Below are 16391 nucleotides of genomic sequence, written 5' to 3' on the forward strand. Positions count from 1 at the left end.
GATCTGTGTTTGGGAGAACATGTATATGGTGAACTGCTTGGGGCAGAAGGACAGGCATGGATTTTGGCAGGACACCAGGGAATGAGGAAAAGATGACAAAGCTGTTCTTCAAAGAGAAAAAGAAAGGAGGCTGTCACTTCTGAGAAGTGTGAGGAGGGAGGAGAGCAGGGGAGGACAGAGACGGGGCAGATGGCACATGGGGGGCAGAGGGTGGCCAGAGGGGGTTGAACAGACAACAGTGCCTTTTGTGGTACATGCTGGTTGCTGTGTCATGTGCACCGTGGCACCTCTTCATGACCCCAGTACTTCTAAGGAAGGTGTTTTTGAGCTTTTCCCCCTGCTCTCTGACCAAAGGGAAGGCTTCATTCCTGGGTCCGGTCAGTATGAAACAGGAGGGAAAGACAGTTGTAACTGTAACTCACAGGACCTAGGGAAGTGCTCTGGATCTCGACCAGCTGTGGGTGGGGAGGGGAGCCCATCCTCGGTGGGCTGCAGGGAGGCACCTGGGGGTGAGGAAAGGTCAGCATGGAGGGGCAGGAAAGAACGGGCTAGGAGAGAGCCAGAGCTGTGCTCAGTCCCACCCGCCCTCTGGCAATGCCCAGAGATCCTCTGAATCTCACCTTCATGTTACTACTGAGAACTCCCTGCTTCAAGAATTAAGACCAGACATGGAAGGCTCCAGCACTCTGTAGGCCCTCAGGAAGTACATGAGACTTGTCTTAGTACTGGTCTCCCGTAACAAGGCTGCCAAGTTGTGTTCTGGGTATATAACAGGGTGCCCCAATGAAGGCCTGATGGGGGGCCAGCTTGCCATGTCACCATTTCTCCAGGTCCCACACCCTTCTCTTCCGCACACAAGGATTTAGGACGGAGCTCAGAGAATATTGACCCAGCTAAGCAGGTTGCAGCGCCTCGCCTCATCAAATAGTCTGAAGGATAAAAACTCTCAGAGGTCATCTTTACTGTGAAATTCTAAAATCATATTTATTCACCAATTCACAGGAAGTGTCGTAACGACCACCAGCATGAATCAGTTTGTAGGCATTTACAAGTCAAGGCTGAAAATAAATATCTGTGTCGAATAGGCATTTAACAAATTACTTGGAAACTGCAGGAATCTTAATTGTTAGAAATTTAAAGTTTGTGACTCAAACATGGGTAAAATCACAGTTATGGGAAGAAGCCCGACAGATTCCTGTGGTGGTTCTTATTTTCTTCCTATAGCTTTATATACACGGAGGTTCTCAGCGCCCTTCACTCTGCATCAGCCTGGAGTGGACAGGACAACTCAATTAGGCAGGGGCTCCATGAGGGGTGGGGCTGAGAGGTGTGGGGAGGGGAGGGGGCATTTTCTCTGATCATCTTTGATTGGGCAACCTCATTCATTGAGCAAGATGACAACATGCTCTCCTGAAATTAAAATTATATAAATGCATACAGTCCTTCTAACAAGATAGTCCAAAGTTTGCATCGTTTCACATCATACACAATAGTATAGTTAGCATATAAACACATTTTCTAGACTAAAAGGATTTATTTGAGGCAGCTGGAAGAACTCAGAAGTCTGACATGCGTCAGGCACACACTGACCTACCCCTTGAGGTGGCATCTCCAGATTTGGATGATGGGAAGGGCTGAGAGAAGAAATCACTAGACCTCTTAGACTGGCTGAACCCAGAATCGTTACCTTTAGTTCTCAAATTGTGCCCGAAGTTGGCAGAACTCCACAGCATTGCACCAAGCGTTTAGGAAATGGCAGATGCAATAGGAGGGGAGCCCCCAGCCATATTCCCTGTAGAAATAGCTTGTTAGGTGTTATGCAGATAAGGTCTAAGTGAAACAGACCCACCATGTGCAGAGAATCCTGTCTAAAGTGATACAAACCCACTACGTGTAGCATCCTAAGTGATACAGGCCCACTATGTACAGCATCCTGGCAAGAGCCAGGCCCAGTGCCTGCAGCTGGCTGGACCTTGCTCTGAATCTGTCAGTTCAGGAAGGCCTCTCCTTAGCTGGGTTGTGATGATCTAGGAGGGGGATGTGGCTGACCTGCTTCCCTATGGCTCATTTAATTTGATGTACAGTGAGTACTGAGTGTTTACCATGTAGTGACAAGCTGGACCTTCCACTTCCCAGCTCTTACCAAACTCCTACCATGTGCCAGGCACTGTTCCCAGTGCTTTGAGAGCTAAAAGTAAATGAGGACAATAAGAAAAAGTGTAACATCCAAACCGGCACTTCTAAGGAATTGAAAATGTGTTGGGATCATTGACACCTTATATCTTCCTTATTTCTGCATTTTGTGTCTCTCTCTATGTAGACGACACACATAAGTCACTGTCCTTTGCCTGTTTGTCCTTGATGACTTCTATTTAACACATAAACTAATTTTCCAAACGAGTGCCCCACCAAGTCATTCTGAATCTTCCCTCCCTGACATTTATAATGCCCATGCCAATAACGTAACACACCTGACTCTAATACCTACAGATTTCTTTGAAAACAACCAACTTCTACATGCAGTCTCTTTTCTTATTCACCAGCTGGTTTTCTTCAACTTCCTTCCAAGCTGTCCAGCTCAGGGCACCAACACCTTTTTTTGGACGCCACCAAGGTCAGGCCGGAAGCGATCAGGTGGATTGATCCATCACGACTGGTTCAATTAAGAATGAAACCACCTTCGAACAGGGCTGAGTCTGGAGGTGTGGATTTGACTGCCCCTGGGTCACAGGGCCAGGCTTCCCCATAGTTTGCTGAAACTTGCATAGAGCTCTCAGTTCAGAGCAATGCTCTGGCTTCCTCGGTGAGCACGTTTCTGTTCTGTTACTCTTCGCCCAGCCTCGCCTGTTCCCTCTCTAACTCTGAGTCCGCTTTCCCCTCAATCTCTCTCTCTTTGCCTTTTGAGTGATCAGCCCTGGGTATCAAGTCTAACCTCCTAATCTCCGAACAGCATTTGCCTTATTTCCACCATTTGAAGTGTACAAGTGAAGATGTACGTGGCCTCTTCTAAGAATCTTACACATTGGCGGCTCCTTTGCAGTGGAGGGAGGAGCTAGGGGGTGTGTTCCACATTGCCCAGGATGCACGGACTTTTGTCTGCAGGGGTGTGCACATCGTACTCCTCTCTCTGATCCGCAGGCCCAAGTGGAGCCCTTTGTCACAGAGGCCCTAATGAACCCTTCCTAAGGACAGCTGTCTCCTGGCCCTTCCCCTCCCTTTTTCACAGGGCTGGACTCTAGCTGGGACCTGTGGTTGGTTATCTGCTCCTGTACATAGACACAACCTGTGGGCTTCTTTCTCTGATAGCTCTTTCTGCTGGGGAAAGAACCCTTACAATGAGTGAGTGTGTGTGTCCCATTTCTGTTCTGAAATGCTCAGAAAAGGGTCTGGGCAGCAGACATTAATTTTCATTTCAAGATAAAAGTGAACAAATGTTAAAGCTGGCACGTTTCTTTCGCCTGGGATTAATATACACCGTCTGCGTTTTGGCTCTTCTCACGTCTGTTGTTCTCTTTTCCTATGTCTGTTGGGGGTTGAGCTTCACCTTGACAGATCTCTGCAGCGAATCTGGTAAAAGGGGCTGCAGAGCACCACAGGACTAGGGTCATTAACAGATTAGGACCCCCTCTCAGGACCTAGAGGATGGAGCAGGTGGGCTTATCAAGGCCCCTCCAACTGCTCCGTGCTTAGGGGCACCTTTTACTGTTATAGATAGGAAGGGGCCACTGTCCAACAACCCCATTCCTGTTCTTCTGCCCCTCTATGTACTTCCACTCCTCCTCACTCTGATTTTATGAAGGATCCCGACCTATATACCAAGAGAAATGATGGTGGAGTCTTCTTTTTTTTTTTTTTTTTGAAGCATCTTAATTTTTCACATCCTGTCCATTTGCTGAGGTCAGGTGATCTCTGGTATTCTGTTTAATTCACCATTTATCAAGCGCGTACTGTGGGCCAGGTGCTGTACTAGTCACCCACGGCGCTGGGATAGGTGAGTGACTCTTGCCTTGACGAGGGAGCCTGTGACAGCGGAGGCGGCAGGAGCTGAGGGGCCATCAGCCTCACACAGCCATGTTTTCTGGGGCCTGGTCAGGGTCCCCAGTGGGTGCTTGAGCACTGTGGTTCCATTTCATTCAACGGACAGTTCTCATGGGATGGGTCCCGGACTCTTGGAGATGTATCACCTCCATGGTCCAGAGGTAGCAGCTCCTCTCCTGAGCTCTCCAAGGCCATGTGTCTGGGTTCCCTTCCAGCCCACTCCCTTCCACTCCCACTCCCTTCCAGCCCTTCCATCCTTCCACCCTAAGGCCCAGCGCCCCAGTCTCTGACTCCCAGCAACCTTTACGTGAGGACAGATTCTGCACCACAGGTAGGTGTAAGTGACGATAGAGTGCCAACTAGTTTCTCCCAAAAGGTTGTAGACTTTTGCAGAGTTTAAGCCATGAATCAAAAGCCTAAATCAATAATTGGCAGACCTCAGGCTTCTGGGGGGCAGGGGAGAAGGGAATTGGTGGAGACTGGTACCTTTGCAGGTCTTAGAGGTTTGAAGGCCAATGTAGATTCTGCCTGTAGAGAATGCTGCAGGTTTGTTTTGGGGTTTTGTTTTCTACTATTAGTAACATCCAGAATGAGCTTCTGCCCTTCCAAGAAAAGCCATTTATTCTCCATCCAATTCTGTGTTTGGATTGTGACGCTGCATGACCCTGTCGTATACAGATGGAGCAGCACTGCAGCAAAGCTGTTGGTGCCCTTAGATGGCCCCACTCCACTGTCTGTAGGCAGTTCTCCTGGTGATGTAGGGACACTGCTACAGTTTAATCATTTCCCCTAAAATATGGCCCTTCAGGAGGCTGCTCATCAATGGGAATCTGGAAGGCAGCCTCCCTAGGGATGGGTAGCCTCACCGCAGCCTCCCCTGGACTGTGTCTGTCTCTAGGATGAAAGGGGCTAGACCAGCAGGAGGTGGCTTCTGCCCCAGGGGAGGAATGAAGTTGGGACTAGGCCCAAAGTTCCTTGAAATCGCTGCTTCAGGGAGTATGGACTAGAGAGAGTCTGGAGGGCCCTGGACGGTTCACGGGGAGCTCTGCTTTGACCCCCTCTCTTCCACACTAGTGATGGACTCTCTTAGCCTATTAATCCTCTCCTCCCAGGGCCAGTGAAAGTCACTCTCATCCTCTACATCAGTGGTTTCCAAACCTTTAGAGTGCATCAGGATCAGAGAGCCTTAAAACATACACTGCTAGGCCCCACCCCTGGTTTCTGATGCAGTAGCTCTTGGGTGGATCCCAAGAATTTGCATTTCTCTCTTATCCCCAGGTGATGCTCTGGTCCAGGGATGCACCTTAAGAACCTCTGCTCTCCAGTGTCCTGTGGCCCCTTAGCAGGTCCTACAAAGTCAGGGCCCTTCTTCCCTCCTCAGCCCTGACTTTAGGCCTCAGGGGTGCACCCTCACATCAGGCTTTTCGTGTCTTTGGAACTTGGCACATGCAGGCCCCTGTACTTGGCTTACTTTCCAGGTCTGCCTGCCTGCTCTTCATACTGAAGAACTTCCTTTGGCCTAGTTTCACTGAATCTCAGCCTTCAGCCATGTGATACTCACCTCGTAGGCAGCGTGACTGGCTTTCATCCATAAGTGACCTGGGTTGGGCTGGGGCAGAATCAGAAACATCTAGGGGAAGCACTGCCTGCTTCCCTAGAGCTCTCCTATTTTGACCTTGGCAGTGTGTTCGAGGGCTCCCAGAATGACACCTGCCATCTGACTTAGGGTGGAGAATTGCCAAAGCAAGTTACCCACCTCCCTCAACTCTAAACTTCTGCCTGCACCTGTTCCAACTGCTCTCGGACAGCCTCCAACACCGTAAAGGAAGCATGCCAACAGCTCATGAGCCTGGAAGACCCACCTGGGCAGGGCCACACCTCAGTCATCCACCTTTCCCCCATTTCTGGCACAGGGCCTGGCACACCATGGGCACTCAGCAAGGATTTGCTGAATTACATTGAACATAGCTGCAAACACAGAATCCCATCTGTTCACTAATGGCATCCAGGGAATGTTTGATTGCTTTCTGGGGTGCTGGTGGAGGTACCTTCTTGTATCTCTTTGTGTTGTCTTGGGATAGAGTCAAGTTTGACTTCTAATCTATAGCCCTTGTAGAGCCAACTCTCCTTTGTAGTTGGCACCATAAAGAAAACTAGAACAAGATCTATAAAGTAGGTATAGAATAAATTTATAAAATAAAATAAAGGCAGGGAAATGAAAGTGCTGGAGTAGACTTCAAGACTTTCACTGTTCATTTCCTTTGCCTACAGTTGGGCAGTGGAAAGTGATTACATAAAAAATTAAATTGTGCCAAGGGCTTTGGCTTGTCAGCCTCGATAAAAGTTTGCTGCAGATAGAGGATCCTGTACTGTCCGTAGCTCTCCAGAGTATTTTGCAGGGGCTTGGAGGATCCCCCAAAGGCCTGAGAATGATCTTACCTGAAAATCATCTACTTTTCACTTGTAAATTCTTTCAAAGAATTAAACTCACTCCCTCACTTTTTTTGTAAAACTGATTTGGTTAATTTCAGTGAGAGGATGGTTAAGAAAAAGTCCTCTTTTCCTCTTGCTAATATTGAATCATAGAGCCATGAAGACTGCTAATTTTGAAATGTGCTGGGTAGGGCTTTCTACTGATTATGTTGCTATTGATTCAAACAGTCAAAAGTCTTTAGGATCATTTTTAGAGCAATGGCATGAACAGGGCTGAAATGGAAATCAGTCAGATGATGAACACCCCCGCTTAGAAATCATTATGGGCTGAGTTGTGCTGGGAAGGCTCTGTGCCTGGGAGTTGGCCCTGAGCTCAAGCGGGTTAGCGCTCAGTGGTCACACAGTTCCTGTACCGAGGGCTTGGCATTCTGCATGAGTGCTTGCCTGTGTGTTCAAGTCAATTTGACCAGTAACAGGTGTTTTTTGTTGTCATTTTCTCGCTGGGACACGGACATTTAAAAGAGCCTAACTAAGGGCTATGGAGTTGTTGTTCATTTTGGAGGTAAAGACCCCTGGGTAGTTGAAGGAAGGGTCTAAGATAGCATCTACTTTCCCTTGGTAAATGGGAAGGCTGCTTTCCTTGAACGTATGGTAGGGGTGTTTATACTATGACCTACAGGCCAAATCTGGCAGGCTGCTGGGTTTTGTATGGCCCATGGGCTCAGAGGAGTTTTTTAATTTTTCAAATGGTCAAAAAGTAAAAATCAACAAGTCATAAAATTTCATGATGTGAAAATAAGACGAATTTTCTTTTTTAGTATTCATAATTTTTTTTTGGAACATAGCCATATCCATTCGTTTATGTATTGTCTGTGGTTTGTTTCATGCTACAGTAGCAGATTTGAATACTTGCAACAGAGACCATATGGCCTGCAAAGCCCCAAATATTTACTATCTGTCTCTTTATAGATAAAGTTTGCTGACATCTGCTGTATGTACAGGCATGGAGGACATTGCTTCCCACCAGGAGCCCTCTCCCTGGGGGGTCTGTGTCCACAAGGTGCAGCTCTTGCTACCTGCAGAGAGGTGTGGTCTAAACCCTGCTCAATAGGATGATTGAGAACATTTAAGAAAGTGGTAATGAAATAAGATCCGACTCAAATTACATTTTTGTTATCTACATAAATTTGGGCCTTGGTCAGATTTAAAGCATTTGATTAACCTACTCGAATATACTTTTGGTATTCTTTAAGACAGGTGACCAACAAGTTGATTGCTTTACTCCATTGGGCAGCTCATTCTATACTGGCCTTTTCCATTTCAACCTTGTCTTCCTCTTCCTCCCTGTCACCCGAATCAGTTGAGAGGTTTCAGCCTATCTATTTTCCAGCTCCAGAGAGCAGAATCTGGTCATCTTCTTGGCAAGATAAGCAATGGTCTGGCCTGTGGCCAACCTGGTCAGCTGTTCCTCTGGGGTATGAGCCTGCATCTGCTGCTTCTGGATGAGAGGCCACACGGTGTCTGGGCCATCTGGGAGTTCTGGTTCCCAGATATCAGCATATGGAACCTGGAAAAATGCTGGGCTGATTAATGACCTTTTTCGCTCATCATTAGAATATCTGGTGGAGGGCAAGTTACATTACTCGCCACTCACCTGAATAGTCCCTGAAGCTTCTTCTACTTTTATATAACCACTCCTTCTTGTTGAGTAGGGTGTTGGGAACATGATAAATGCCCACTGACCCAGCAGTATTATTATGCCTCATTTTTGGAGCTGACATGCAGTCTGGCTTCGCACAACAGGAGTTGATGGAGAGGGTCCTGACTTGTTTCCATTATTTCTCTACATCAATCTAGCCACCTAATGATTCAACCCTGTGTCCTTAGCCAAGTGCCACTTTTACCTGATCCCTCAATACCCTCCCCAAATTATGCTCCAAATAGCCCACTCAGCCATGAGTAAGTGATGCAGCATTGGAGTTGGCCAGAGGGCATGAGGAAGCCCTTCCCACCCCAACCAAACCAAAAGGACTCTGCAAGGTGCTCTCATGAAAACCAGACCTATAATTTTAAATGGAAATTCAGTTGAAAAAGAACTGGTTGTGATGAGCACTGGGTGTCGTATGTAAGTGATGAATCACTGAATTCTCCTGAAACTAATATTACACTCTATGTTAATTTACTAGAATTTAGAAACTTGAAACATTAAAAAAATTTCTTATAACAAAAAAAATGGGTTTTGAACCATAAATTCGGTTATACTGCCATAATTTTGGGAGAATTCTGTTAGCTCCTAAGTGCCCAACTGGAGAATCTTTTTTTATTTAATGAAGGGAGTGGTGGGACTCTACTTTCCCTTGGTAAATGGGAAGGCTGCTTTCCTTGAACGTATGGTAGGGGTGTTTAAGACTCCTCTAAGCAGTGTTAGAGATTTTCTCCTTGTAGATGTGCAGACACAGCCTGATAGAAAAAGGGCATTTTGGTTGGGAGAATTCACAGAAGTGTCTGTTTCCATTCAATGAATATAAAATCCCGAACTTCTGCCTGCATTTTTCCGAAAAATTAGAGCACTGATTGAGTTTGTGATTGTGTGCCTCTTCCTCCCGTGACTTCTCTCCCTGCTCTGGGTCTGTTTCGTATAATTTCTATGCCTGTTGGGTACCCATCTGCAACGATTATATCCTCGGAGGGGAGGCGCTCCTCTTCCTCAGCTTTAGCATTTTGTAGGGCTGCTGGCTGAGTGCTTAGCACATAGTAGGTCCTCAGAAGTGCCTGCGAGCTGTGTATATATATGAATATAAATAGAAGTGGGGTGGGTGGGCACTGGACCAAGAGTGGAAGGTGGGGAGTCTGGTCTTGTCTCTGGCTCTAAATGACTCTGAGCAAGGTGCTGAAGCTCCGAACCTCAGTTTACTCAAAATATGCCTGACAATAGATGTCCCAATTCTCTGACTGAATTATGGTGAGGCTCAAAGGAGGGAAACGGATATGCAAGAACCACTATCAGTGGTGGAAAAGCTGCATCAGGTAGTTTGCTTGAATCAGAAGGTTGCAGGGGCTGCTCATGGATGGAGGTCAAACTAGAGGACATTGATGATGGACCCCCCCCCCCCCTTTAAGCTCTGTTTTGGTGACATGGTGAGTAGAATAAACAGATTCTCAACTTGCTTTTGAACTTGAATGCCACCGTGACTAGGGGCCAGCTCTGTGCCTCTGCCAGTATGGGCTGGGCTGGGGGAGGGCGGGAGGAAGGGACAGATCGTATAGACGGAGGACAAAGCCAGAGACATTCGAAACAAAGACGGTCTCAGAGCCTTGTGGAAGTCCTAGAATGGCCCTGTTTTTGCCTGCTCTTCTCTTGGTCACAAAAGAGCGCACACAAGTTACCATAGCAACCCTTCTCACGAGGTGTCCATGTTAGGGTGGAGTTGGAAAAGATTTTCTTATTAAAACAAGAAATTAGGTTTTCAGATATATTTGCCCCCCACCCAAAGCGTTGCTCCTTTTATGAGAAGAATAAAGCAGCAGCTCTTCCAATCACAGATATGCTCCTAATTCCCAGCATTCAAATCTCCAAACTTTCATTTTAGATTCGGCACATTCACAGTTCACACTAACACATCTGAGAGGGATGCATTTTCTCAAGAGGTAAAACAGTGTGAAACTGGTGATGAGGGACCCTAAGACTAGATGCTGAAAGCCTTGTCAACCTCTGGCTGCCCTCTGGGGAGACCCCCACCACCCCCGTCCCCCAGATCTGTGCCCGCCGTGATGCCCAGCTGCTCATCCTATCAGCCTTTCCTTCTGATCCCTGGCTGCAGGCTTGTCACGCTGTCGCCTGGGGCGGTGCCTCTGTGGAGTGCTTCCTGGTTCCTGTGATGTGTGGTGGCAGCCCCCAGCAGGGCAGCCAAGGCAGGCTGACAGAGAGCTTTGGCTGGGGACCAGACCCTGCTGTGGCCAAGGACCTCTTCTTGGTTTTGGACTTTTCATCTAAGCTTGTGTGGCATCAGAAAGGACAAAGGGAAAGGCTCTCCGAACTGGGGAGAGCGTATGAGTGCGTGTGCGTGCGTCCATGTGAACCTTTCCCTATACATTAATTCTGCCTCAACAAGGACTTTCCTTTAAGAATGGAGACCTCTTGTGTGTGAAGTCTGACCACCTTGCCCGTGTGAAGCCACCTGAAGAGTCAGGGAAGGAGAACCTGCTGGTCTGTGTGGAAGAGGAGATGGGGGCAGGTGCACGCACAGTGAGCTGGAACCCAAGGGCCCTGGGCACAGGGAGTCCGGGGGAGGTGAGTGATATAAAGGCTGACTTTCTCCCCTGTAGAGAAGAGCACAGGCAGAACTCTGCAGACTGGCTGACAGGATGCTGGGATAGCCCAGGGCAGACATGGGGGGCTACAGGACAAAGTCCCCCTGGAAGTCCCCACTAATGACGACCCTGGGAGTCTTGGACCCTCCCCAGGGCTGGGACACAGGGAGTGCCCAAGGCATAAAGGGTGGCTTTCAGGAGGCTGGAGAAGGCCTGCCCAGACCCGTCATAGGAATCAGAGGCGACACGTGATAGACTCGGGCATACATCGGGTGGGGCTTACAAAAGGGCCGCGTGAGTGGGCGCAGGCAGCGGGGTGCTAGTAGGGCAGGGCCGAGTCATCCCACTCCAGCTGGGTGTGCCTGGCTCCGCTTTGCCCGTGCCTGCCCCTGCCGACCCCTTCCTCCTCCTCTTCCTCTTCGCTGTCCTCTGACTCACTGCTGCTGGAGCTCACGTCTTCCTCTACTTCTTCCTCTTCCTCAGTCTCCTCTTCCCCATGCCCTGGTTCTTCATGTTTCTGGATGTTGGGGAGAGAAGGGACATGCTCATCAGGGGCTGAGCAAAAACCACTCTGGAACTTACATGTTTCTCCCTCCACTAAGGGAACATTTTGGGCCCCTTCAATGCCTTTCCCTTCCTGCTAAACCCATGGCCCTAGGGACAGGCCTCCTGGACGGGAGGTCCTCTGGTGAAAGGCAAATCCAAGGGCTAAGGACCAAGAAGAAATAGCAAATTCCCAGACCTGGACTCAAGGTAAATGGTGGGTTTTAAACATAAGACATCGAAGCCAGTCCTTCCCTTCTTTGGAAACCTTTCAGGCCAAGGTTTACTTTCTGGCATTTCTGGAGCCTGTCTCTATGGAGCTTTCCACATCTTCAGTGTTAGCTCGAATGCTATTCTCTCACTGAGAAGCATACAGCCCGTTCCCAGGTGACATCATAGTCTCTGGGAGCAGAAGGTCTTCTAAGCCAAGACTCAGGTGTGCTGCTCCTCAGAAATATCCCTTCGGGAAGGAAAGTTCGTTCACAGCCCTCATTTTCCATGCCTCCCCTCACTGGCTGAGACTTGTGTCCTCACACTCAACCCCACTCTTGTCCAGTTCCATTTCTGCCCCACCCCCACCCCCAGCCAGCTTTTTGGTGATTCTAGCAAAATCTTAGTTCTGGATTTATGTTTTGAGTTGATGAAACAGCCATAAAAGTTGGATGCCCTTGCATGGTTGCATCCCCTCCCTGGAGTGCCTTCTTTTTTACGTTGCCTGCCACCCCTCCCTTCCATCCTAACCCATTCTTCAAGGCCTCCCTTAGGCTAGCCTCCTCTAGGAAATCTTTCTTGAATACTCCAGCCTTGATGGCTCTCCCTACTCCTGCTTCACTGACCACTGGCATCAGCATGTTAGCCCTCGGTAAGAACACTTGTGCCCAGTACCCAGACTGCTCCAGGCATGGGGGGGGGCCTTGTTTCCCACAGCTGAGGCTCAGCTCTCTGAGGGTGGAAATGCCGGTGTCCCCACAGTGGCACGCTTAGCACCATACCTTCACCCTATGCTAGGAGAAGCTGAGCTACTTTGGCACGCTGGCTAGGATACCGGAGCGTGAGGCCAACTCAGGGGGACCACGCTGGGAGAATCTTCATTCCTCAGTGGCTCCTCCTGATTTTCCTCTGCTTTTCTACTCCTGCCCCTACCACCACTGAGGAAACCATGGGCAGCCCAAAGGGCACTTTGATACTCGTATGTCCAGAGCTGGGGCCTTAGACCCTCATGGGTGGATGCTGGAGGTTGCTGGCTAACTGAAATGAGATGACTTTAGGATCCAGCAACCTTGACTTGAATATTGGCACTGCCATTTCTAGCTATATAAGTTTGAGCACTTTGACTTTCTTCTTTGAGTTGGTTCCCACCTTGAGAAGTAAGGATGAGAACCTCTATTTCACAGGGCATTGGGAAGATTAAATGGGGTGGTGTATAAAGAGCACCCTGTGCAGTGTCTGACATGATGGGGGCTCAGTGAATGGCAGGCATTGCTGTTGTGATTTTGTTTTAACCTATTCTGAGCCTTTAAGTGAGCTCTGCAGGCAGCATGGAGCAAAGCCATCTATTTTACACTGTTAATCAAAAAATTCAATACTGAGTCTTTAAATGTTAGCTCTGTGTTAAACACTATGGGGGAGGCAAGGGATAGACACCACATGGCTGCTTGCCTTAAGAAATGTCTGGTTCTGTTTGTAGGGTGAGAGCAATTCACATTTTTAATCAGTGAATGCAGCTGGTGGGAAAGTATGGTCCATGCAGGTTGAGTGGGCTGAAGGTGCTCAGAGAAGGCAAGAGTCAGTGGGGCTGGGCTAGTTGGGGCAGGGCTTCCAGCACAGGGAAGATGGAGCTGGGGGAGGGGAAGCATCCTGCCCCAAGATCCCAGCCCCTGCATGAGGATCACCTCCATGGGGTTGACTGTGATAGTGAGCGCAGAGTCGTCCCAATCCATTTCAGCCTCCTTGGCAGCCTCCGCCTCCTGGGTGAAGTGCTGGTGGGCGATCCGGACCCGGTACACGCCCATGGCCACGACAAATACCAGCATGCACACGGAGATGATGATGACCACTGTGGCGATGCTTGGAACCACTGGAACAAGGAAGGAATCCACATGACGTGGCGAACAGAAGGACTAGCTCAGTCTTGGGATGGAGTGTGAATGAAACATCCATGTGTAGGTTACAATCGGCCCTACCACTTCTCAGCTGTAGAACTCTGGGCCAGCACCTCACCCTGTCTGGGCTTCATTTTCTTCATCTCTGTAATGGGTACTTGTGAGGAATAAATCAAATGGTGAATGTATGTTCTATCTTTTGCTTTCCCCTCAAATTCTGGGGCAGCTTCCACTGAGAGCCAGGCACCAGAATTTCATAGGGACAGACACAGTGCCCACCAGACAGTAATACAAATGGCAAGACTAGAATTGAAGGGTGGGAGACTGCAATATGGTGTGCACGTGTGTGTGTGTGTGTGTGTGTGTGTGTGTGTGTGTGTGAGAGAGAGAGAGAGAGAGAGAGAGAGCGAGAGGGCACATTTGAAGGGGCTCAGGGAAAGCTTCGCACAGGATGTGGCTCTGAGTTAGGCCTCACAGGACTTGGAAGGTTTTACCCTAGCACTCTGTACTAACCTCTGTTATGATGTATCGTAACTTCTTTCCCTGACTGGCCCCTTACTGAGGCTGTGAGTACCTCAGAGGCAGGGCCCACAGCTTTCCCATTCCTGGGTCCCTCCTTCAGTTCTGGGCACCTGTGGCTGCTGTACCATACCTGTTAGTGGATGGTCTTAAATCACAGTGACCGCCTGATATCCTAAGGTCCTTCCTCCCAGGCCACCTACCTGAACTGCGCTGGATGCTACCCTGGGACTCAGGGTGGTGGACAGACTGCAGGAAGGGAGGCTGCACAATAAGGTGGTTGACATGCTCCTTGTCTGAGACTCTGGCCTCACGGAGGACGCTGACCTAGGAAGAGCAGGGAGAGGTGCTGCTGACCAGGAGTGGCAGGTGGACCCAAATGAATGAGGAACGAGTAGGTAACTCTGAAATTCCCTAATGATGGAAGGACCCACTCACCTCCAGGTTGAACTCATTGCTGGTATAACGTCCATTGAGTTCTGAGCACTTGATTCTGAACCGCCGGGTCTCGAGGGAACCTGGATGCCAGTTGCGGTAGCGGATGTGATGCAGCACCTGCTCATAGCGACTCATGGAGCCCACACCTGTGCCAAGAGACCACACCTGTCATAAGAAGGTAGAAGATGGGGGATACAGGATGTGGCTTCTGGGACTTGTGTTCCCCTGAATTTGTCCAGGGTAAAAGCTTGAGATGTTTAGGGGAAGACAATGCATGGATACAGGAATTCTAAGGAGCCAATTGAACTGACCCAAAGGATTTCCAGATACATTAGACTCTGAACAGAATGGCCTCAGCCTGTCAAATGCTGCTGTAGTATTTGCTGAGGTCAAATATTGTAAGAGAAAGCATCCACCTACTTTCTACAGAAGAGGTCCTCAAGATGCTGGAGTAGCTCACTGAAGGAGGGGCTAGGAGTCCGTGCTCTGAGGTCAAAGGTCCCTACCTGACTCCACAGGTGACAGAGCACCATCACACTCATGACTCCAGCATGAGTGTGATGAGAGGAGAGCATGGTTAAGGGGCTGAGTGTGGTCTTACCATAGATAGAGTAGCCTGCTGTGGAATTGGTGGCATCCAGGTGTCGCTGATGGAGCTCGCTGTGGTTGAGCTCCAGGCATTCCTGTCTTGGGTCCAGGTCCCCTCCAAGCACCAAAATGTCACAGAAATCTAAGTTGTGAAGCATTTCTTCTAAGACTGCTGATTTGGGGGCTGAGGGAAGACAGCCATGGAAAACACAGGCATGAGGACAGCTCAGATAGCAGGTTTGTGTGTCCTCTTCCTCCTCTGTGACTGCATGCCAGGGTCAGGCTGGGTCAGGAGAAGAGGCTGTGCCATCCCAACCACCACTGCCATGGCTCAGACGAATGCCCAAGCATGCCCTGAGGTTGGGTGGCATGGATTTGTGTGAAGAGCATGAATAGTCAAAAGATGTGAATTTGAATACCAGCTACTAAGACACTTACAGTGTTAGAGAAACTACCTCTCAATTTCCTCATCTGTAAAGAGGGCGAGGGTCTTGAGAGGAATGAAGACAGTGTCTGGCACCTAGTAGTTGCTCAATAAGTAATAGTTCTCATTTGGGGCCAGATAGAAGTTCCCTTCTACCATGCTGTCCTGGTTTTGTCACCCCTGGCAGACCCTGAGTTTTTCAAGGGCAGCAGCACTTTTTTTTTTTTTTTTTTTTTTTTTAATATGACCAACTCCTCAGTGTCTAACCCAGGGGCTCACTGGAGCCTATTGTATTATTATATTTATAATTATTATAATTATTTTGGAGCATAATATAATAAAATGATTAAGTAAACTGGTTAATTGGCAATCTTTTGGTCAGTTTGGCAATCCTGGCCTGATTTTGTGACCCCAAATTTTCCAAAGGGACGTTTGAGTATTTGAATGCTGGACACGTTGGCAGTCCTAACTTAAAAGTGATTGGGACTTCTGGGGAAGATGGCAGAGTAGGAGGACCCTAGTTTACCTTATCCCACTGATATACCTAGACAATATGACATCGGTGTAAATCGAAAACAACCTGAAGACTGGCAGAACCAACTCCACAATTAAATGTAGGGAAGAGGCCACATGAAAGAGGGTAGGAAGGGCAGAGACACAGTCCGGAGCTAAATGGGTCTGCAGGAAGGAGGGATGCCACAGACATAGAAAGGGGAAACACACAGGCAACCAAACACCCCAGGCACAGGGAAGATGAATCCCTATAATGAATCCCTATAATATTTGGCCTTGAAAACCAGCCGGGCATAATTTCATGATTTGTTACAAGCAGAAGTGCTTAACACCTGGAACGTTAAAAAAATCCGTGGGCTTGGCTCTGGGAGAGGTGGGAGGTGAGAGGAAACTCAGTGCCTGCCCTTATAGAGACAGCACAACAAACAGCCTGTGGAGATACAGCATAGAAGCAGCAGTTTGAAAAATGCCTGGGGTATATG

General features: G+C 48.6%; 1 protein-coding gene across 9 annotated transcripts in view; it reads right to left on the minus strand.

Moving 5' to 3' along the window:
* Window positions 1-939: 939 nt before the first annotated feature.
* The window catches only part of CLSTN2 (calsyntenin 2), a 631223-nt gene continuing 615771 nt past the window's right edge, over window positions 940-16391 (minus strand). For all 9 annotated transcript variants that reach the window (XM_073899332.1, XM_073899377.1, XM_025881463.2 and 6 more), the window contains 5 exons: window positions 14986-15156; window positions 14385-14530; window positions 14150-14273; window positions 13218-13402; window positions 940-11299 (listed from right to left, as the gene is read on the minus strand). In XM_073899332.1, coding sequence (XP_073755433.1) covers window positions 11102-11299; window positions 13218-13402; window positions 14150-14273; window positions 14385-14530; window positions 14986-15156 — 824 coding nt within the window. In that variant the 3' untranslated portion in view covers window positions 940-11101. The remainder of the gene's footprint in view (window positions 11300-13217; window positions 13403-14149; window positions 14274-14384; window positions 14531-14985; window positions 15157-16391) is intronic.

The sequence above is a fragment of the Callorhinus ursinus genome, unplaced genomic scaffold (assembly GCF_003265705.2).
Source record: "Callorhinus ursinus isolate GAN/ISIS: 27379988/994484 unplaced genomic scaffold, GSC_fseal_2.0 scaffold1, whole genome shotgun sequence".
In the NCBI taxonomy this organism is placed as follows: domain Eukaryota; kingdom Metazoa; phylum Chordata; class Mammalia; order Carnivora; family Otariidae; genus Callorhinus; species Callorhinus ursinus.